Source organism: Gadus morhua, chromosome 8 (assembly GCF_902167405.1).
Source record: "Gadus morhua chromosome 8, gadMor3.0, whole genome shotgun sequence".
Taxonomy (NCBI): domain Eukaryota; kingdom Metazoa; phylum Chordata; class Actinopteri; order Gadiformes; family Gadidae; genus Gadus; species Gadus morhua.
Window position 1 is genome coordinate 19,935,534 of NC_044055.1, and position 23,935 is coordinate 19,959,468.

The following is a 23,935-nucleotide window of genomic DNA, read 5'->3' on the forward strand; positions in this document are numbered from 1 at the left end:
TATTCAATATAATATTTAATGATATATTGTAATAATGACTTGAATTGTATTAAATTGGTGCATTAACACTGTCTTGGGCCAGGCAAAACAGCGGCTCTCCTTCACAAGCCCCTGATCAGTGCTACACTGCGGCATAGAGACACACTCCTACAGTACAACAGAACCGATGGAGGCTCGCCCACTGCTGACAACTGAACTGTCACTCTTCTGCAACGATGAGCAGTTCCAGAACTGAGTGGATGTGCTCTGGCTCTGTACCATCTCTTCATGGAGAACACTCTTCAGCACACCTTCTCAGATACTGAGGTTCTGCTGAAGAGCATCAGAACAGCTGAACGAGACGAGGAAGCTCCGGTAGAAAAGAAATGTGCACAGTTCCGTGACCTGCACTACAATAATCAACTTCAGCTTCAAGGTAAATTAGGTCAAAGCTGCATAACACGCTGTACGTAACAATTACAGGCTAACAACAATCAATATTACATTTTTGGGCCTATTGCAAGTACGATAAGATGGAAGAGTTAGGAGTTAATGCCATTGTCTGAATACTTAACATATCGCCCATCACACAGAGGTTACAAAGCTTTTGGACTTTCATTAATTTTTGGTGATTTGTAGATATCAGATGATATCAAAAGCATGGATAATGTGATTGTATTATTTCATATCAATGCTACTAAGTTTTTCGTTTACTTCAAGATGTTGATAAGGATGGAAGCGGTGGTAAGAGGGTACGAATTTCAAACAATGAACATTTTATTGTATTTCAAAGATGTAAGTAACGATAACTTGGGCAATGAAAGGACCTCCAACTAAAGAAGTGGAAGTGGAGTCTGTCTCTTCTCCTTCCTGGTCAGGTTCTTCTTTTCAAGCAGTGATCTTGAAGGCCAATACCGGAGAGGACAAATGTAGAGCGAAGACCAGCACATGGCATGACGCAAGCTCAAATACATTTTTTACTTTTAATATGTTAATGTAAAATCAGTGGCTTGACGGTCATGATAAGAAGTGAGATCACAGAGTGGTTGGCGAAGGATTTGTGGAGTTTTTGTTTGCTGCCCTGTAGAAACACAATCATAACAACGTTTAAACACCAAAGAATTAACCAATGAACCGCTTTCATGTCCACAAAAGTACTGAATTATTTTTAGTTTGTGTGGGTGTGCGTGTGTGTGTGCGTGTGTGCGTGTGCGTCTGCTTGTGTGTGTGTGTTGTGGAAACTGATCAGAGGAGACAACTCACCGCAGCTCCTTGACCTTGGCCATCACCCAGGCCAGCCTCCAGTAGACGCAGTGTTCTCCTTCTGTGGTCTTAAAGCTGCATGGAGGATAGGGGAACAGCATCCTTCAATCAACATCCAAATGAAGATCAATATGAACCTCTGTGGTCATGACAACCTAGCGCTAAATCCTCACTTTAAAACAAAATAGTTTTGGTCCTTGATTCTGATTCAATGTACAATGAGTGCATTGCGTCGGGGGATACATTTTGCAAGTGAAAATGTACTGCGAGGCGGTCATTATGTTAGAGCGTCCCCAGCAGGGTGATGCAAGCAGAGGGGTCGCCAATCATCCAAGCCTCTACTTACTCAAGAATCCAATCATTTGACAAAACATCTAACAATATTAAAGGGACATATTATACCACCAGATGTGTGATCACTAGTGAGCCATAGAGCATCCGGTCAATTTTCCAAATGAAACATAATACTCAGCTCATGTAGCCTATCACAACTTCACATCAACATAACGTCATGACCGGTACCAGGTCAGCAGTCAATCATCAAAGGGTCTCAGAGGGTCGGCAACATGGACGACGAGGGACTGATTGTCGAAGTGGAGCAACGTAAAATAATTTATGAAATATATCATCCTTTGTCAGAAAAGGATGATATATTTTAGAAAGGTCAGAAAGGACAAAGCCTGGCATTAAACTGCAGTAGGTTTGGGAGTGGAAGGGGAAAAAATGTGCCTTATTGTGTGCAGCAGAATTTTGATGCATCGCAATGCATGGTAGAATCGAATTGAATCGAATTGTTACCTGGTGAATCGTAATCGAATCGAATCGTGAGGACAGTGCCAATGCACACCCCTATATATTATGCCTCCTTTAAATTAGATTATCAATGTTATTATCTATCTATTATTGTGTTGCTTGCGAAAAAGCAAATTGGTATGTTTGTTTATTTATGTGTCAGACTAATGCATGAAACGCAATCATTTAACGTAAGATCAATTTGTAATTACTCTTGGAGAGAATAACCTGGCAACAGAAAAGCTTTCTAGACATAGTTCCACCTGTGAGTACTTTGTAGACCACACTAAAGATTTCTCAAAAGGAATGAATACTGCCCATATCCACAAAAAGATACCTGGGTAGCTGGTGAATATTGTTATAACCAGGATATTCGCTTCATTCCCCATTTATTTTATCAAAAAGTAGGGCAAACCTCTGACCAGTAGAAATTCCCATTGCCGTGGCAGAGCACAGAATGCTAGAAAATGAATGAGGTGGTCCGAGCCGGTACTCACATGACAGCTTTCACACAGGGAGGGTCTTTCCTCTGAAACCTAAAGCCTGAGATGGGAATGTTGATTTTCAGGGTGCTGACCTTCTTACAGCAGGACACCTTATCAACAACCGCTTCTACAGGAAAACACAAAACCACAACAGGTCAAGTCAATGCTATATGTATAGCCCCTAATCACAGGCTCAAAGGGCTTTACAGGCCATATATTATGACACCTCCTAACACTTGTCCCCCAAAGAGAAAGGATAACCCCCTTCATTAACAAGGAAGAAACCTTGAGCAGAAAGGCAGAGGAGCGATCCCTCCTTCTAGGATGTTCAACCTAACATTTGAAGTTAAATTAAATTGTTGATAGAAATGGAAAAATATGCATTGTCCATGGTGACAGACAACGCAAACACAAGCAAGCATAAATTATGAATCACTATCGTCTGCAAAGTGTCAAATACCCAGGTGCTCGGGTGTCTTTGCCCTAGAAGTTGACTTACCAGATTCCTGAACCATCAGGGCCAGGACACCGGCTAAAAGAGCCAGGCAGGCCAGTCTGAAGACAATGGGATGCATGCTTGCTGCCTGGAGATGAGCTTCTTCAGGAGGTCTTTGGTGATGGTGGTGGATGGTGGTTGATGCTGGTGGATGTCTTCTTGGTCAGAGCTCTGCTTTATATGCAAAAAGGAGGAAGCAAAACCTGTTTCACCAGAGCTGTGAGGGCTCGGGGTACTGACTTGATCAATCCCATTCCTAGAACTAAAACACACGCACGCACACACACACACACACACAATGTGTGTTAGAAGGAATGGTTTCATTCCTTCTAACTGAAAAACAAAACTTTCTCAAAATGAGGAAGGATATAGATTCGTCAAAATGTTTACGGAAAATGGCCTGTTGGTTCTCCTGAGGCATTTTGAATTAGTTTTTGTATTTATTAGTTTTGACTCTGGAATGAGGTTGTGTAGCTGCTCCTATAGTCTTTGTTTTGCATTCAAACAAGATCTCTGTCTGAGGACCCTGAAATCATCATCACTGAGACAATTGACACAGAGAAAATCTATAACATGTTCGTGCAATCAGTGTGAATCAACCGGTCAGTGATTTGAATTGACAGTAGTTTCCTTTCCCAGCTGCACTATGTTACTTTTACTACGATGGCTGCACAATTTGATCTTAGAAAGCATGATCAATTAGAACTGCAAGGTACATCGACCAATGGATTCTGTCTCCCTTTGCAGTTTTTTTCAATTGCTTGAACACTGTAGACACATGCTTAGACCAAAGTAACACAACTTGAAGTTTTTGTTACTATACCTTAAACACATGTAACCATTCCTTAAACAAAAGCGCTGCTTTGCACTTTAGTTGCAATTGTGCAACACACTTGCTCCTTTCTGCAACACACTTGCTCCTGCACACTACACACTATTTCATACATAAGACACTTACAGTTTTTTTCAATTGCTTGAACACATTGTGTCAAAACTCAACACACAAGCAAATAAGACACAACACTGGGAAATAAACCATTCACATCTGTCAAATTGAAACTCGGCTATCGAAACCTAACAATTCTTTGTAAAAATGGCACTCTGATGACAAAATGATACACACTTGCATCATATGAATACACTTTCAGATCAGCAGCAACACACTAGTCTACTTTATATAAAACACTGCTGTCTTCCATATTCACTGTTTTTATTCAGTTCCACAGGGAGCACGTTTTCACCATAATGTGCTGTAATGTAATGTACAGTACATTGCAGTACTGTACATTACAGTGCAGTAAATATACAGTTTGAGCAAAAATAAAACAAAAATAAACCCTACTGTAGTGTAAACACAGAAAAACATGGCAATTGTGCGTGGGTGGGCTTATGGATCCTGCCGTCTGTTGGGGTCTGGCCATAGGATCTCATCAACATCAAAAGCAATGTTTTCTCCCGCGAAGCATCGGGGAAAATATTGCCTTATGTGCCTAATCCATTCATGGATTGACCCTAAGTCGTTGTATCCTCAGTCCTGTTCCATTGCCTGCAGAAGAGGCATGCGAGCATGTGGTTGGCGGTCATATACCCGCCATCTCCAAGCGCTGCCACGGGACTGGCACATACAGAACCCCCAACCCATCGAACAGGTACCTGGTACCTCTCTGAATGTATCTATGTGGTACCTTTACAATGGCACATATTCAGCTGTAACTGGATGACACCAATACTGTATTGTAAATGTAAAGGACTGTAACACTTACCTGTACATATTCACGTTGAAGTCCTTTGACCCTGACACTGTTCCTCTCAAATGGGACCCTGTACAATTGCTTCATGGTAATTTGGTGCTTTACCAAGATGCGTCTGATAGTGGAAATGGTTACTCGCTCTATGTTATTGAGCTGGTTGAGACGTTTGCTCGGACCAGGTCCACAATGGCAAGTTCCTGCTGTTGGGTGAACAGGCGTTGGCGTCCGCCCCCAGAAGGTCTTCTAGTCATTCTATAGAAAAAAGCAACCACAATATGTTACTGTATTGGTTTGCTTCTTTTTACAGTGCTGTATACACTGTACTTTACTGTATATACCATAGAAAGTAGTGAAACACCTCAATGTAGGTAATCACAGTATGTCACAAAACTACCACTTTCGTTCAAAAAGGAGCATTAGCCACCCTGCAATACAGTACATGTGATATGGTACAGTACAGCAAATACTCTAGATACAGTCCGAGTAGAGTAGAAAGTAGAGAGTTGAAGACATACCTGTTTTCAAGTCGGATTGTCCTTATTATGGATGAAACTGTGAAACGGCTTAGATTAGGGTGGACTCTCTGCCCAGCTTCCCTAGTCAGGCCATGGTTTATGACATGGTCCACCAAAGTGGCTTTTATGTCATCGGAAATAATGTTCCTCTTCCACCACGTCCTCCTCTATGTCTCTGTCCTCCTCTTCCTCCTCTACCTCTGCCTCTTGCTCTTGCTTCATCCATGCTTGCAAAGTTCTCAAAATGGCTTAACTGAGGCCTTTTTGTAGCTGGCTGATTGGTGTTCAGTTTTGGAAGAAAGTGTTTTAAGGTGTGTAAGTAAGTATTCTCAGTTAACCAATGTGTTTAGGATTTTGAATAGATGTGTTTTCCCAATGGTACAATGAGACGTCATTTTTGAATTACAGTAAGTGTCTTATGTATGAAATAGTGTAGTGTGCAGGAGCAAGTGTGTTGCAGAAAGGAGCAAGTGTGTTGCACAATTGCAACTAAAGTGCAAAGCAGCGCTTTTGTTTAAGCAATGGTTACATGTGTTTAACCTTTGTGTCGTGTTCGTTTCTCTACCCTTACTTTGGTGCTCCCGGTCAAATTTGACCGGCCTGTTTTAACTGCCCTTACAATAACAAAAAAACCAATGATCATTACCAAATTTTATTGAACTCCCTTTTAATCTGTAAACAATGTCTCCAGACTACTGGTTTACATGAATAACTGCAGTGAATAGGAGTTACAATAGGAATTATTGTTAAAAAAAAGACAGAAAAATCAAAACAGACCAAATTCACAGAACATCAACATGAACACATCGTGTGTGTGTGTGTGTGTGTGTGTGTGTGTGTGTGTGTGTGTGTGTGTGTGTGTGTGTGTGTGTGTGTGTGTGTGTGTGTGTGTGTGTGTGTGTGTGTGTGTGTGTGTGTGTGTTCAAACACAGGAGTGGCATTTTGCAATCAGGTCGCAGTGTGCCTTGCAAACGTATGCATCACATTTGAAACATGTAAGACTTGTCTCATTGTCTCTAGGGGCACAGAGCTCGCATCTCTTCCATTTCTGCCCCTGGTTTGGGGGGAGAGCGGCCAGGGCAGTGGCTGGGGCTTGCAGACTCCTCACCAGAATGCCAGAGGCTGGTGTGCGGGGAAGGTGCTGGCGCCGTTGAATTAGAGGAGTCACTAAAGCTTTCCCAAGCTCTGCCAGGAAGAGTCTCCTCTTCAAACATTTCCCCTGATTCCAGGCTGGGTCAATCGCTGTCCACACCACATATGCATTACATGCAGACACATCAAGGATTTTGTGGAACACTGCCACAGGCCAACGAGCTGTCATTCACTTGCAGGTGTATGTACCAGTAAGCTGCAATGAAAGAAACAATGACTAGATTTGAAACAATATTGAATCTGTCTTACACAAAATGTTTTACATGAATATTATTATTAAGTAAATGAAATGCATGACAGATGAAAATATACATTACCTTATCAAGGCAGTCAACGCCTCCTTTGTTTCTGTTGTAGTCCAGGATGATCTGGGGTTTCCTGTGCTCTGCTTTGCTGACAGCGGCGTATGCTCATCAGGATGACATTCTTATTTTTCTTGGGCAAATATGACACAAGACTATGTGTCAGTGAAAGCAAATTTGGATGAGAGTGCATTTCTCCCTCTGGTCGAAACAAGTGCAGGGGGAAGTTGAGGCTTGTTCTTCCTCACTGTCCCCGCCATGGTGAGCTTTGTTTTCAGCAGCTCTTGACCAAGCCCATGTGATGTGTAAACAATGTCTCCAGACTACTGGTTTACATGAATAACTGCAGTGAATAGGAGTTACAATAGGAATTATTGTTAAAAAAAAGACAGAAAAATCAAAACAGACCAAATTCACAGAACATCAACATGAACACATCGTGTGTGTGTGTGTGTGTGTGTGTGTGTGTGTGTGTGTGTGTGTGTGTGTGTGTGTGTGTGTGTGTGTGTGTGTGTGTGTGTGTGTGTGTGTGTGTGTGTGTGTGTGTGTGTGTGTGTGTGTTCAAACACAGGAGTGGCATTTTGCAATCAGGTCGCAGTGTGCCTTGCAAACGTATGCATCACATTTGAAACATGTAAGACTTGTCTCATTGTCTCTAGGGGCACAGAGCTCGCATCTCTTCCATTTCTGCCCCTGGTTTGGGGGGAGAGCGGCCAGGGCAGTGGCTGGGGCTTGCAGACTCCTCACCAGAATGCCAGAGGCTGGTGTGCGGGGAAGGTGCTGGCGCCGTTGAATTAGAGGAGTCACTAAAGCTTTCCCAAGCTCTGCCAGGAAGAGTCTCCTCTTCAAACATTTCCCCTGATTCCAGGCTGGGTCAATCGCTGTCCACACCACATATGCATTACATGCAGACACATCAAGGATTTTGTGGAACACTGCCACAGGCCAACGAGCTGTCATTCACTTGCAGGTGTATGTACCAGTAAGCTGCAATGAAAGAAACAATGACTAGATTTGAAACAATATTGAATCTGTCTTACACAAAATGTTTTACATGAATATTATTATTAAGTAAATGAAATGCATGACAGATGAAAATATACATTACCTTATCAAGGCAGTCAACGCCTCCTTTGTTTCTGTTGTAGTCCAGGATGATCTGGGGTTTCCTGTGCTCTGCTTTGCTGACAGCGGCGTATGCTCATCAGGATGACATTCTTATTTTTCTTGGGCAAATATGACACAAGACTATGTGTCAGTGAAAGCAAATTTGGATGAGAGTGCATTTCTCCCTCTGGTCGAAACAAGTGCAGGGGGAAGTTGAGGCTTGTTCTTCCTCACTGTCCCCGCCATGGTGAGCTTTGTTTTCAGCAGCTCTTGACCAAGCCCATGTGATGTGAAATAGTTATCACATGTGATGTTATGCCCCTTAAGACCGGCTGTCATGTCCAACACAACACGCATGCCTTGTTTTTTTTCTGGCCTTCCAGTAACAGGTTTCTCCGTGTAAACCTGCATATTCCAGGCGTAGCGGCTCCTGGCATCACATGCTGCCCAGATCTTGATCCCATACTTGCCTGGTTTGCTTGGGATGTACTGTTTGAATGGACAGCGACCTCGGAAAGGGACCAGGCGCTCGTCCACGGTCACCTCAGGGCCTGGGTTGTACATCAGTGGTAGGCCCTCCACCCACCTGTCACCTCAGGGCCTGGGTTGTACATCAGTGGTAGGCCCTCCACCCACCTGTCACCTCAGGGCCTGGGTTGTACATCAGTGGTAGGCCCTCCACCCACCTGTCACCTCAGGGCCTGGGTTGTACATCAGTGTCGTGTAGCTCTGTCATCAAATCTGATAACTCTTGAGAGGATATGAAACTGCTGCAGGGACATAGTTGACCGGAATATAGGCCTCCCTGACTCTCCATCCCACAGACTTTTTGTAGCCTCATTGTTGGACCGATGTACTCCTGCTAGAATCAACAGACCCATGTAGGCTTGGGGGTCTACCTGGTCCAATGTCTTCCGTGTGTCCGCAAACCTTCCAGGTTTGTCATCGCCAGTATAATTTCCACAATGGACTCTGGTAAAAAGAGTTGGAAGCTGGACTTGATGTCATCCACACGAGATGTTGCATACCGTGTTGGCCCTGGCGTCATCCTAATGATACTTTCCCCTCTTGCTCTGCCTCCTCTGTCCTGGGGGATGAATACCAGAGCAAGTTGCCATCCCTGGACTGGAATTCCACCTCAGGTGTGTCTTCCCCAGGGGCCTCTTCCCCAGGTTCCCCTCCCCAGGTGCCTCTTCCTCAGGGGCCTCTTCCTCGCCATCTGTTGACTGTTCGGTCTCATGATGGTCTGGATCAAAATCAGGATCGTTGTCTTCTATTTCTGAGACTTCCTCCTCTATTTCTGGTTCAACTTCAATCCCCTCTTCATCAGTTTGAAAAAAAAGGTCAAGAGCCTCTCTGACAGAAAATCGTCTGATCGGGCGCTGACTCATTGTGTTCATAGTAAAATAAGAGCAATGCACAAGCAAGCTATCTATATATAGGGGATCTGTGAGAAGATATCATACATTTTGTATTGAAAGTGTGGTTCACATGGGGGGATAGGTACATAAGCACGGGAAAGAGAGGACACTTAATTGTTCAGTCTGAAAGGGGTTCACGTGGGGTGGAGTGTGTGTGTGTGTGTGTGTGTGTGCGTGCGTGCCTGAACGTGTATGTGTGTGCGTGTGCATGTAGGTGTGTGTGTGCGTGAAAGTGTGTGTGTTTGTGTGTGTGTGTGTGTGTGGGTGTGTGTGTGTGTGTGTGCGTGTAGGTGTGTGTGTGTGTGTGTGTGTGTGTGTGTGCGTGTGGTGGTGGTGGTGGATTTGTGGTTGTGTACTATCTGATGGATGAAAACAATCTAGGATCACCCATTCATTTCCCATGGCGGTCATTTTTGACCGGGAACACCACAGGTTTTACAAAGTTGACTAAACAACTTAGAATTCAATGAAAGTAGTGATCAGCAATTGTATATGTTCAAATGCCTAGTGTGGAGGATATCATAAGCCCTCGAGACAAATATATGTCAAACACAATATTTATGATTGATGGAAATGGAAATCGGTCAGATTTGACCCGAACACGACAGGAAGGTTAAGGTGTAGAAACAAAAACTTAAATTTGTGTTACTTTGGTCTAAGCATGTGTCTATAGTTTTCAAGCAATTGAAAAAAACGTATTATTTTTGTGAGGCTTGGTCTAAAGTTTTAATGTGGCGACTTTCGTGAATTTTTGATTATTTTTGTAGCCTGTGAATCTTTTTATCATGTTTAGTTTCATGGTTTTATAAATGCATCTGATTCTAGAGATTAATATTCTGAAAGAATTTTGAGTCCAGGTCAATCTGGTGAGAAATAAGCCTAATTCATCATTCTTTACAATAGCGCCACCTTTCTGGTGGCGCTATTCGGTGGCGCTACCGTAAATTGTCGACTTACGGTATAGGCTGCAGTATGACTCCACAGAATTTGAGGGGGAAAAAAACGTTACAGAAACAATAGGGACCAAGCAGCTCCGCTGCTCAGACCCCTAAAAAACATATTTGAAATATAGCCCTTATCACATGCAAGTATGAACATTTGCAGCAATGCAAGCAATGCAATTGTTAAATAACACTTTTATTAGGCAATATGGTCTTGCATAGCTCTTTACTGTTCGTTTAGATAATTCACAAGCTTTATGCCAACATAAAAATACATTATTTATAATGTTGTTATATGTGTGCATTTTTATGAGTCTACTCATAGGTCTGTTGGCATAATTTAGAAGTATGAGTTTGAATATAAACACTTTTTTTCATGTGTGTTAATATTATGAGCCTCTCAAATGCGGAAGAACAAATAGCAATGTAATGATTGAGATACATATAGTATATTGCAATAATTGCAGTAGCGTGGTGTTTCCAGTAGATGGCACTCACAAGCTGTTATCAACGGCAGATGATTAAAAGACTTAGCTGTCATTGCGCATTACTACGATTTTATAAAAGGTTTAGGCCTAAAGGGACTTCAGGCTGCATACCGTGCAGTGTGGGGACATATACAATTATCAAATGAAGCATGATGTGAGAAGAAAGATGCAATTTTATTTGAATGATCTACGTAATGCCCGTGAACTTACTAGACGGACATTGACACGGACATTAGAATAATGGATAATAATGAGAAGGCAGAAAGGTTCATATATTTTTTACCATAAATGATGTATTTTAATCTTGAATTTAAACATGATATGCAACATCCAATGTGTTATATAATTGTATAAATATAACCTTCATATAAGAAAAAACTAACTACAATGTTTTAGGGAAATCTGTTTGTTTTTCGTACAAAGAGTCAGTAGTGCCCTTTGTATTATAAGTAGTATAAAAGTTATGTTTTGGCGTACAGAGTAACATCATCAGGGCCACTGGTAACATAGTGAAATTTGCATAACGTACAAAAATAATTTAAGGCCACAATCCTAGAAAGCACCTGTTATGGCCGACTAACCTTAAAGGCCATATAGCTTGTAGGTTGTTGTTATTCGATGCTTTGACGCGTGTGTCATATCCAATCTTATTGCAAGAAATCCATAGAACTCACGAAGAGGCAGGATAACTTGTGCAGGGTTTATTTATCCAAAAGGCAAAAACATCAGGTAATCCAAGTTTACACCTTCTCAGATACCTACTGAGGTTCTGCTGAAGAGCATCAGAACAGCTGAACGAGACGAGGAAGCTCCGGTAGAAAAGAAATGTGCACAGTTCCGTGACCTACACTACAATAATCCACTTCAGCTTCAAGGTAAATTAAGGAAAAGCTACAGGCTACGCTGCACTTAACAAGTACGCGTTCATTAAACAATCAATATTCAATTTATAGGCCTATTGCAAGCACGGTAAGATGGAAGAGTTAGGAGTTAATGCCATTGTCTGAATACTTAACATATCGCCCATAGAGGTTACAAAGCTTTTGGACTTTCATTAAAATACTTTTTTTTGGTGGTTTGTAGATGTCAGATGATATCAAAAGCATGGATAATGTGATTGTATTATTTGTATTCATATCAATGCTACTAAGTTTTTCGTTTACTTCAAGATGTTGATAAGGATGGAAGCGGTGGTAAGAGGGTACGAATTTCAAACAATGAACATTTTATTGTATTTCAAAGAATTAAGTAACGTTAACTTGATCAATGAGAGGACCTCCAACTAAAGAATCTTTAGGCCAGTTGAAGGCTTGCTCTGCCAGGACCTGGCCCCACATGGGAGGAAGAGGACTCTCAGAAAGTTGTGGTTTAGCAGGGGAAGTGGAGTCTGTCTCTTCTCCTTCCTGGTCAGGTTCTTCTTTTTAAGCTGTGATCTTGAAGGCCAATACCGGAGAGGACAAATGTAGAGCGAAGACCAGCACATGGCATGACGCACGCTCAAAGCATTACTGTACATGCCTTGTGCACAGTTAATGATGATTTTTCCACCGGAGTGCACTACCAAGCCGTTATTGACTAGTTAGGCTTAGCTCTAATTGATTTTTATGCTTTTATTAAAAAGTTGATGAATACATTATTTGTATCTCAATATGATTGCTATATACAATATTCTGAACCATCATATAAGATAATATTTTAATAAATACATTTTAACTTTAAATATGTTACAGTAAAATCAGTGGCTTGACGGTCATGATAAGAAGTAAGATCACAGAGTGGTTGGCGAAGCATTTGTGGAGTTTTTGTTTGCTGCCCTGTAGAAACAGAATCATAACAACATTTAAACACCAAAGAATTAACCAATGAACCGCTTTCATGTCCACAAAAGTGCTGAATTATTTTTAGTTTGTGTGGGTGTGCGTGTGTGCGTGCGTGTGCGTCTGCGTGTGTGTGTGTGTGTGTTGTGGAAACTGATCAGAGGAGAAAACTCACCGCAGCTCCTTGACCTTGGCCATCACCCAGGCCAGCCTCCAGTAGACGCAGTGTTCTCCTTCTGTGGTCTTAAAGCTGCATGGAGGACAGGGGAACAGCATCCTTCAATCAACATCCAAATTAATATCAATATGAACCTCAGTGGTCATGACAACCTAGCGCTAAATCCTCACTTTAATACAAAATAGTTTTGGTCTTTGATTCTGATTCAATGTACAATGAGTGCATTGCGTCCGGGGTTTTATCCCCCGTCGCTATGCGTCGGGGGATAAAACCCCAATTTGCAAGTGAAAATGTACTGCGAGGCGGTCATTATGTTAGAGCGTCCCCAGCAGGGTGATGCGAGCAGAGGGGTCGCCAATCATCCAAGCCTCTTCTTGCTCAAGAATCCAATCATTTGACAAAACATGTAACAATATTAAAGGGACATATTATACCACCAGATGTGAGTGATTAACCTTACAAGCCGTTTCGGAAATCTAGGCGTGTCCACCTAGATCTGTGCTGGATAGATCAGTCTCCCAGCCTACCCAGTAGACTCAAGTTAACGTTGCCAGCACAGATCTAGGTGGACACCACTAGTGATGTCATATGGGGCAGATTTTCAAAACGGCTTGTAAGGCTAATCAAACTCACACCTGGTGGTATAATATTAGGGGTGTCAACAATAATCGATTCGGCGATGCATCGCAATGCGGGGCATGCACGATTCAGCATCGATGCGGCAACGTGCCATAATCGATTATGTCGCTGTTTATTTTCGGGCCTCGAGTGGACAATAGAGTTGTGAAGTACATGCTAAGCCGTTCGTTGCTGAACCGCGTCAATTTAAACAAAGCAGATCGAGCCGGGCAGGAAGTGAAAAGGTCATTTTCTAAATAAAACACAATACTCAGCTCATGTAACCTATCACAACTTCACATCAACATAACGTCATGACCGGTGGCACCAGGTCAGCAGTCAATCAATCAAAGGGTCTCAGAGGGTCGGCAACATGGACGACGAGAGACAGATTGTCGAAGTGGAGCAACATAAAATAATTTATGAAATATGTCATCCTTTGTCAGAAAAGGATGATATATTTCAGAAAGGTCAGAAAGGACAAAGCCTGGCATTTAATTGCAGTAGGTTTGGGAGTGGAAGGTGAAGAAATTTGCCTTATTGTGTGCAGTAGAATTTTGATGCATCGCAATGCATCGTAGAATCGAATTGAATCAAATTGTTAACTGGTGAATCGTAATCTAATCGAAGCGTGAGGGCAGTACCAATGCACACCCCTATATAATATTCATCCTTTAAATTTGATTATCAATGTTTTTATCTATCTATCATTGTGTTGCTTGCGAAAAAGCAAATTGGTATGTTTGTTTATTTATGTGTCAGACTAATGCATGAAACGCAATAATTTAACGTAAGATCAATTTGTAATTACTCTTGGAGAGAAGAACCTGGCAACAGAAAAGCTTTCTAGACATAGTTCCACCTGTGAGTACTTTGAAGACCACACTTAAGATTTCTCAAAAGGAACGAATACTGCACATATCCACAAAAAGATACCTGGGTAGCTGGTGAATATTGTTATAACCAGGATATTCGCTTCATTCCCCATTTATTTAATCCAAAAAGTTGGGCACACCTCTGAGCAGTAGAAATTCCCATTGCCGTGGCAGAGCACAGAATGCTTGAACATGAATGAGGTGGTCCGAGCCGGTACTCACATGACAGCTTTCACACAGGGAGGGTCTTTCTTCTGCAACCTAAAGCCTGAGATGGTAATGTTGATTTTCAGGGTGCTGACCTTCTTACAGCATTCGGACACCTTATCGCCCACCGCTTCTACAGGAAAACACAAAACCACAACAGGTCAAGTCAATGCTATATGTATAGCCCCTAATCACAGGCTCAAAGGGCTTTACAGGCCATATTATGACACCTCCTAACACTTGTCCCCCAAAGAGAAAGGATAACCCCCTTCATTAACAAGGAAGAAACCTTGAGCAGAAAGGCAGAGGAGGGATCCCTCATTCTAGGATTTGAGTGCAATTGGTGCCTTAAGTGACACACACAATGGAAGCATTGCAACCAAACATCTGAAGTCAAATTAAATTGTTGATAGAAATGGAAAAATATGCATTGTCCATGGTGACAGACAATACGACCACAAGCAAGCATAAATTATGAATGTCTATCGTCTGCAAAGTGTCAAATACCCAGGTGCTCGGGTGTCTTTGCCCTAGAAGTTGACTTACCAGATTCCTGAACCATCAGGGCCAGGACACCGGCTAAAAGAGCCAGGCAGGCCAGTCTGAAGACGATGGGATGCATGCTTGCTGCCTGGAGATGAGCTTCTTCAGGAGGTCTTTGGTGATGGTGGTGGATGGTGGTTGATGCTGGTGGATGTCTTCTTGGTCAGAGCTCTGCTTTATATGCAAAAAGGAGGAAGCAAAACCTGTTTCACCAGAGCTGTGAGGGCTCGGGGTACTGATTTGATCAATCCCATTCCTAGAACTAAAACACACGCACGCAAACACACACACATTGTGTGTTACAAGGAATGAAACCATTCCTTCTCACTGAAAAACTTTCTCAAAATGAGGAAGGACATTGATTCGTCGAAATGTTAACGGAAATTGGCCTGTTAATTCTCCTGAGGCATTTTGAATTAGTTTTTGTATTTCTTAGTTTTGACTGTGAAATGATGTTGTGTAGCTGCCCCTAGGTCTTTGTTTTGCATTCAAACAAGATCTCTGTCTGAGGACCCTGAAATCAAGAAATATTGATTGTGATTCTGATCACAATCATCATCACTGAGACAATTGACCTAGTCAGAGAAAATCTATAACATTGGTTGGTGCAATCAGTGTGAATCAACCGGTCAGTGATTTTAATTGACAGTAGTTTCCTTTCCCCGCTGCACTATGTTACTTCTACTACTATGGCTGCACAATTTGATCTTAGAAAGCATGATCAATTAGAACTGCAAGGTACATCGACCAATGGATTCTGTCTCCCTTTAATAATTTGATCTGTAGAGAAATTGACAAGTTAGAAAAATGAGCTTATGTGAGCGAAGCTCGGATTCCATCACTGACACACGCACACACAAACATGCATGCTCACACACACAGCACACACACACACACACACACACACGTACACACACACACACACACACACACACACACACACACACACACACACACACACACACACACACACACACACACACACACACACACACACACACACACACACGCACACACAGACACACTTATTCGTGCAGCATGCACACAGACTCCGAGGCAGCCTACTAATGAGGGAGTTTTATGATAATGAGGGGGGTTTATATGTCAAACAGGAACTGATCACATTAGAGGAAGTTATGAGTTGGTTGATTCCTTTTTGTTTGGCGAACAACCTTGCTTTTATAAGTGGGGCTATTTATTTTTATCCAAAAATAAACCTAACAGTTTTATTCAATTGCTTGAACACTATAGACACATGCTTAGACCGAAGTAACACAACTTGAAGTTTTTGTTTCTATACCTTAAACACATGTAACCATTCCTTAAACAAAAGCGCTGCTTTGCACTTTAGTTGCAATTGTGCAACACACTTGCTCCTTTCTGCAACACACTTGCTCCTGCACACTACACACTATTTCATACATAAGACACTTAATTCAAAAATGACGTCTCATTGTAGCATTGGGAAAACACATCTATTCAAAATCCTAAACATATTGGTTAATTGAAAATACTTACATACACACCTTAAAACACTTTCTTCCAAAACTGAACACCTATCAGCCAGCTACAAAAAGGCCTCAGTTAAGCCATTTTGAGAACTTTGCAAGCATGGATGCAGCAAGAGCAAGAGGCAGAGGTAGAGGACAGAGACATAGAGGAGGACGTGGTGGAAGAGGCCGTGCACGGAACATTATTTCCGATGGCACACCAAAGCAACTTTGGTGGACCATGTCATAAACCAATGTCTGACTATGAGGGAAGCTGGGCAGAGAGTCCATCCTAATCTAAGCCGTTTCACAGTTTCATCCATAATAAGGACATTCCGACTGGATAACAGGTATGTCTTCAACTCTCTACTTTCTACTCTACTCAGACTGTATCTAGAGTATTTGCAGTACTGTACCATATTACATGTAATGTATTGCAGGGTGGCTTATGCTCCTTTTTGAACGGAAGTGGTAGTTTTATGACATACTGTGATTACCTACATTGAGATGTTTCAGCACTATCTATGGTATGTACAGTAAAGTACAGCATATACAGTACTGTAAAAAAGAAGCAAACCAATACAGTAACATTTTGTGTTTGCTTTTTTCTATAGAATGACTAGAAGACCTTCTGGGGTCGGACGCCAACGCCTGTTCACCCAACAACAGGAACCTGCCATTGTGGACCTGGTCCGAGCAAACAATGCAATCCGTCTCAACCAGCTACAGCATCAAATACTTGCAGATAGAGAAGTATTCAATAGCATAGAGCGAGAAAGCATTTCCACAATCAGTCTCATCTTGGTAAAGCACCAAATTACCATGAAGCAATTGTACATGGTCCCATTTGAGAGGAACTGTCAGGGTCAAAGGACTTCGACGTGAATATGTACAGGTAAGTGTTACAGTCATTTACATTTACAATACAGTATTGGTGTCATCCAGTTACAGGTGAATTTGTGCCATTGTATCAGTACCACATAGACACATTCAAAGAAGTACCAGGTACCTGTTTGATGGGGTGGGGGTTCTGTATGTGTAGTACTGTTGAGTGTTTTGAGTAATGCCATCCAAAATATGTATTGCATGTATTTTGTTTTGTTACAGCGCATCTTGGAGATGGATGGAGCTGCACAGCCTCATGAATTTATTGACATTGATGAGGCTGGATTCAACCTCAGCAAAACAAGACCACGGGGTCGTAACATAATTGGCCAAAGGGCAATTGTGCAAGTCCCGGGGCAGCGCGGGGGAAATATCTCATTGTGTGCTGCCATGAGCCTTCAAGGGCTACAGCACCATCAAGCAAAACGAGGTCCCTTCAATACCGAACATATAATAACAATTCTGGATGCACTTCACGATGCAGCTGTACAGGACAGACCAGAGCAGCCCAGGTTTGTTGTTGTCTGGGATAATGTTAGTTTCCATCGGGCTGCTCTGGTCCGCAACTGGTTCACCAACCATCATCAATTTGAAGTCCTATATTTGCCCCCTTACACACCATTTCTAAACCCCATAGAAGAATTATTTTCGGCTTGGAGATGGTGCGTACATGACCGCCAACCTCATGCTCGCATGCCTCTTCTGCAGGCAATGGAACAGGCCTGCAGAGACATCAACATAGGGTCAATCCATGGATGGATTCGGCACACAAGGCAATATTTTCCCCGATGCTTAGCGGAAGAAAATATTGCTTGTGATGTTGAGATCCTATGGCCAGACCCCAACAGATGGCAGGATCCATAAGCCCACCCACGCACAATTGCCATGTTATTCTGTGTTCACAGTAGGGTTTTGTTTTTTTTGCTCAAACTGTATTTACTGCACTGTAATGTACAGTACTGCAATGTACAGTGTACGATATTAGATTTGCACCCATTTGCATGTTTATGCCAAACACTCTATCAAAAACCTTGTGTCATTCAATTGAACATTTATTAATTCATCAATTAATTCCTGGGAACACTTCCTATCTTTTAACAGTCGAGATAACTCGACTGATGTCTCGTTCTGTACTGGCGGGGCAGCAGGAACAAAGAGGGTAGTATGCAAATGCAGACTGAGACTGACGAAACCTTTACAATTTGGGATAAACAAGGACAAAGGGACATGGGGAACAATGGGACTGAACTGTATATGTGGGCAGAGACAGATCGGCCAATGAGGTGCAGGTAGGAAGGTCACACAGGTGGGGGGAATGAGATGAATTCCGGCTGATATGTGAAGTGAGGGAAATGGTCAAAGGACATCTGGTGGACAGGGGCAGAATGGCACCAAACATAAAGACAAAGTCAGACCATTACAGGTAGACAGACAGACAGATAGAATGACAGACAAACGGACGGACAGACAGACGGACAGACAGACAGAAGGATAGATAGAAGGTATAAAGATAGATCGATTTAAAGATAGATAGATAGATAGATAGATAGATAGATAGATAGATAGATAGATAGATAGATAGATAGATAGATAGATAGATAGATAGATAGATAGAAGGTATATAGACAGATAATTGAATGTATTCTATTTTCCAATATGATGAATTTGGTTATACAGTAGCTATAGAGTAGGCCTACATATTGCTACAAATGTCTTTCTCTCCCCTGGAAAGATTATTTTGACATGGCTGTCAATATCTAATAAATAGGATCGATCTTAATATAATCCTGATTGAAAATACATTGTATATTAATCAATTTAGGGGGTCATTACATTTTTGGAGGTGGCCACAACAATTGAATCAAATTTCTTTAATAAGTACACATGTCTTGAATCAGGCACGTGCACAGACATTTTGGGGGGCAGGTGCTCAAAAAAAAAAAAAGGGCACCCATCGCCAAAATTATTACTGAGCTGCTTGCTGCAGTTCCCTGTCCTTCTGCTTTTTTACTCTTTTTTTGGCATTATGCTGCAATTACACTAATTATGCTCTTCTCAACCTGTGTTTCCTCTTGGCAGGATTAGACAGCTAGCTTACATTTCCCTTATTTTACTATTTTTCACCCTCTGCAATTACTCATACAAGTTTGATCGTTGTAAAACAGGCAAAACGAAGAGATACATAAATATCACGTTAAACAATTGTGGGACAAGGATAGCATGACACCGAGAGCTAGCATAGTTTAACTGCTATTTTCTAGCTGTGAATTTTCGTGACATTTATAAACATAAATTCATACTTTCGAAATTGTCTAAACGGCATTTATACAACACAAAATATGCACTTTCAGACAAATAATGTCATTTAACATGACAAACGTCAGTAAACAGCTGGGCAATGCTTTGCAATCAAGTTAGTTTGTTTATTTTTTTAGGAAACGTCGGACCAGTTATGTTTTCAGACGTAATGTTTTCAGCGGCACTAATGTGGTTGTTAATTTATAAAAAACAACGTTGGGGGATTGCACAAACACTGCCATTACCTGTTAGTCTGATGCTGCAGGTCAGTGAAGACGTAGACTGCACCGGTGTGGCCTTGCGCTCAGCACTGATGAGGGGGATGAGGAGGGAGAGGCGCGGTGGGGGCTTGTGAGCACCCGAGAGCATAGGCATAGAATACGTATTCTACGTCTATGCCGCGGAGCATGTCGGGGCGAAATTCTCACAAGAACTCAAATAAATAACCCCTCAGATATCAAAACACATTTGGGGAAATTGATGACAGAGAAACTAATTTGTATTCTAAAAATATTGATGAATGAAAAAAAAAAATTGGGCTCAAGAGCCCTTGTGCCCTCAACCAGGGCACAAGGGCTGGTGCTTGAGCACCACTTGGGGTCTATCTGTGCACGTGCCTGTCTTGAATTAATATCTAGTAACGTAGGAGGGAGGTCGATCTGACTATTGAGGCCAGCACTCAGTTTGGGAAAATACATATTGAGTGAAGCCTCCTCCTAGCCTAACTTATTCATAGGGTGTGAATTGCCAGGGGTGATGGGGGGGACGTTTTATCCCTGTTTAACTTTTGGGTTGCGGGACTAAGGGCAGCGAGAGTGACAGATTCCAAAAAAATTTTTTTGAGGATGTGACTTAATGTAATTTGTCAAAGATCACCGTATGTGTGTGTTGGTCTTTAACAATATTTTTTCTTGAAGCAGTGCGATATTGAGCAGAAAAGTGGTCACATGCCTAAAAGTAGGCCCTACATTATAGAATAGTCTAGCTTTTATAAGAGGCGGGGCGAGAGGACCCAAGCGCTGGACACAGGGAGGCAGGCGGGGTAAAAGTAAACTGGGTTTATTGGGACACGGGGTAGATCACAAGCTGGGGCGAAGCAAGCGGTAGTCAGGCAGGCGAGGGTTCGGCAACAGGTAGGCAGAGTGACGGACGGTTAACTGGGGAAGAGGAGAGGGGAGAGGGTCAGCAAGAGAACGGGAACACCGAACTGGGACTAGAGAATGCTGGTTTGACTGATACGAACGGGGTAGTTGTAAACGACGAACTGGCGCCGGCTGGACGGAGATCACCGGCTGAAGTAGTAGGCCTAAGTGGAGATTGCTGATTGAAGACAGGTGTGACGGAAGAATGGGGTACAGTGGCGTCAAGTGGCCATTAGATGGAAGTGTTGGACCGCGTACCAGGACGCGGCGTGACAGTTTTATTGCTATGTTCGCATTTGCAATGTCCCTATCAAATCAACGCATACATTGATCCAATGATTTTGATATATATTATTTAAAATAATATTTAATGATGCATGGTAATAATGACTTTTCTGAAAAAAAATGCAGCGGTTCTCCTTCACAAGCCGCTGCACTGCGGCAGTGACACATTCTCACAGTACAACAGGCATTTCCCATGCAGGCTTACCTACCGCTGACAACTGAACTGTCACTCTTCTGCAACAATGAGCAGTTCCAGAACTGAGCGGTGGTGCTCTGGCTCTGTACCATCTCTTCATGGGGAACACTCTTCAGCACACCTTCTCAGATACCTACTGAGGTTCTGCTGAAGAGCATCAGAACAGCTGAACGAGACGAGGAAGCTCCGGTAGAAAAGAAATGTGCACAGTTCCGTGACATACACCACAATAATCCACTTCAGCTTCAAGGTAAATTAAGGAAAAGCTACAGGCTACGATGCACTTAACAAGTACGCGTTCATTAAACAATCAATATTAAATGTATAGGCCTATTGCAAGCACGGTAAGATGGAAGAGTTAGGAGTTAATGCCCATTGTCTGAATACTTAATATATCGCCCATCACACAGAGGTTACAAAGGTTTTGGACTTTCATTAAAATACTTTTTTTTGGTGGTTTGTAGATGTCAGATGATATCAAAAGCATGGATAATGTGATTGTATTATTTCATATCAATGCTACTAAGTTTTTCGTTTACTTCAAGATGTTAATAAGGATGGAAGCGGTGGTAAGAGGGTACGAATTTCAAACAATGAACATTTTATTGTATTTCAAAGAATTAAGTAACGTTAACTTGGGCAATGAGAGGACCTCCAACTAAAGAATCTTTAGGCCAGTTGAAGGCTTGCTCTGCCAGGACCTGGCCCCACATGGGAGGAAGAGGACTCTCAGAAAGTTGTGGTTTAGCAGGGGAAGTGGAGTCTGTCTCTTCTCCTTCCTGGTCAGGTTCTTCTTTTTAAGCTGTGATCTTGAAGGCCAATACCAGAGAGGACAAATGTAGAACGAAGACCAGCACATGGCATGACACACGCTCAAAGCATTACTGTACATGCCTTGTGCACAGTTAATGATGATTTTTCCACCAGAGTGCACTACCAAGCCGTTATTGACTAGTTAGGCTTAGCTCTAATTGATGTTTATGCTTTTATTAAAAAGTTGATGAGTACATTATTTGTATCTCAATATGATTGCTATACACAATATTCTGAACCATCATATAAGATAATATTTTAATAAATACATTTTAACTTTAAATATGTTACAGTAAAATCAGTGGCTTGACGGTCATGATAAGAAGTGAGATCACAGAGTGGTTGGCGAAGCATTTGTGGAGTTTTTGTTTGCTGCCCTGTAGAAACAGAATCATAATAACGTTTAAACACCAAAGAATTAACCAATGAACCACTTTCATGTCCACAAAAGTGCTGAATTATTTTTAGTTTGTGTGGGTGTGCGTGTGTGTGCGTGTGTGTGTGTGCGTCTGTGTGTGTGTGTGTGTGTGTTGTGGAAACTGATCAGAGGAGACAACTCACCGCAGCTCCTTGACCTTGGCCATCACCCAGGCCAGCCTCCAGTAGACGCATTGTTCTCCTTCTGTGGTCTTAAAGCTGCATGGAGGACAGGGGAACAGCATCCTTCAATCAACATCCAAATGAAGATCAATATGAACCTCTGTGGTCATGACAACCTAGCGCTAAATCCTCACTTTAATAAAAAATAGTTTTGGTCCTTGATTCTGATTCAATGTACAATGAGTGCATTGCGTCAGGGGTTTTATCCCCCGTCGCTATGCGTCGGGGGATACATTTTGTAAGTTAAAATGTACTGCGAGGCGGTCATTATGTTAGAGCGTCCCCAGCAGGGTGATGCAAGCAGAGGGGTCGCCAATCATCCAAGCCTCTACTTTACTACTGCTCAAGAATCCAATCATTTGACAAAACATGTAACAATATTAAAGGGACTGGGCGTGTCCACCTAGATCTGTGCTGGATAGATGAGCAACGTTTACTTCAGTCCACTGGGTAGGCTGGGAGACTGATCTATCCAGCACAGATCTAGGTGGACACGCCGACTAGTGATGTCATATGGAGCAGATTTTCGAAACGGCTTGTAAGGCTAATCACACTCACACCTGGTGGCATAATATGCCTCCTTTAAATTAGATTATCAATGTTTTTATCTATCTATTATTGTGTTGCTTGCGAAAAAGCAAATGGGTATGTTTGTTATTTATGTGTCGGACTAATGCATGAAACGCAATAATTTAACTTAAGATCAATTTGTAATTACTCTTGGAGAGTCGAACCTGACAACAGAAAAGCTTTCTAGACATAGTTCCACCTGTGAGTACTTTGTAAACCACACTAAAGATTTCTCAAAAGGAATGAATACTGCACATATCCACAAAATGATACCTGGGTAGCTGGTGAATATTGTTATAACCAGGATATTCGCTTCATTCCCCATTTATTTAATCCAAAAAGTAGGGCACACCTCTGACCAGTAGAAATTCCCATTGCCGTGGCAGAGCACAGAATGCTTGAACATGAATGAGGTGGTCCGAGCCGGTACTCACATGACAGCCTTCACACAGGGAGGGTCTTTCCTCTGAAACCTAAAGCCTGAGATGGTAATGTTGATTTTCAGGGTGCTGACCTTCTTACAGCATTCGTACACCTTTTCGCCCACCGCTTCTGCAGGAAAACACAAAACCACAACAGGTCAAGTCAATGCTATATGTATAGCCCCTAATCACAGTTCCAGGCCCAAAGGGCTTTACAGGCCATATATTATGACACCTCCAAGCCCTTGTCCCCCAAAGAGAAAGGATAACCCCCTTCATTAACAAGGAAGAAACCTTGAGCAGG

The 23,935-nt window shown here is 42.2% G+C and overlaps 1 protein-coding gene and 2 long non-coding RNA genes across 3 annotated transcripts in view; all 3 read right to left on the minus strand.

Moving 5' to 3' along the window:
- LOC115548874 (uncharacterized) overlaps positions 1–3,239 on the minus strand; it is a 3,502-nt gene extending 263 nt beyond the window's left edge. Inside the window, exons 1-4 of the mRNA XM_030363770.1 lie at positions 3,019–3,239; positions 2,532–2,646; positions 1,243–1,317; positions 1–1,060 (exon numbers count right to left, since the gene is read on the minus strand). The exon at positions 1–1,060 is cut by the window's left edge and continues 263 nt beyond it. Of these exons, the coding sequence (XP_030219630.1) occupies positions 1,015–1,060; positions 1,243–1,317; positions 2,532–2,646; positions 3,019–3,094 (312 nt within the window). The 5' untranslated portion in view covers positions 3,095–3,239 and the 3' untranslated portion in view covers positions 1–1,014. The remainder of the gene's footprint in view (positions 1,061–1,242; positions 1,318–2,531; positions 2,647–3,018) is intronic.
- Positions 3,240–6,120: 2,881 nt separating this feature from the next.
- Positions 6,121–8,435, minus strand: LOC115548875 (uncharacterized). Its single transcript, XR_003977664.1, has 3 exons — positions 7,844–8,435; positions 6,751–7,722; positions 6,121–6,629 (listed from the first exon to the last, which is right to left on the minus strand). It is a non-coding gene; the product is annotated as an uncharacterized LOC115548875 (long non-coding RNA).
- Positions 8,436–20,646: 12,211 nt separating this feature from the next.
- On the minus strand, positions 20,647–20,906 carry LOC115548878 (uncharacterized). Its single transcript, XR_003977665.1, has 2 exons — positions 20,847–20,906; positions 20,647–20,760 (listed from the first exon to the last, which is right to left on the minus strand). It is a non-coding gene; the product is annotated as an uncharacterized LOC115548878 (long non-coding RNA).
- Between the last annotated feature and the right edge of the window lie 3,029 nt (positions 20,907–23,935).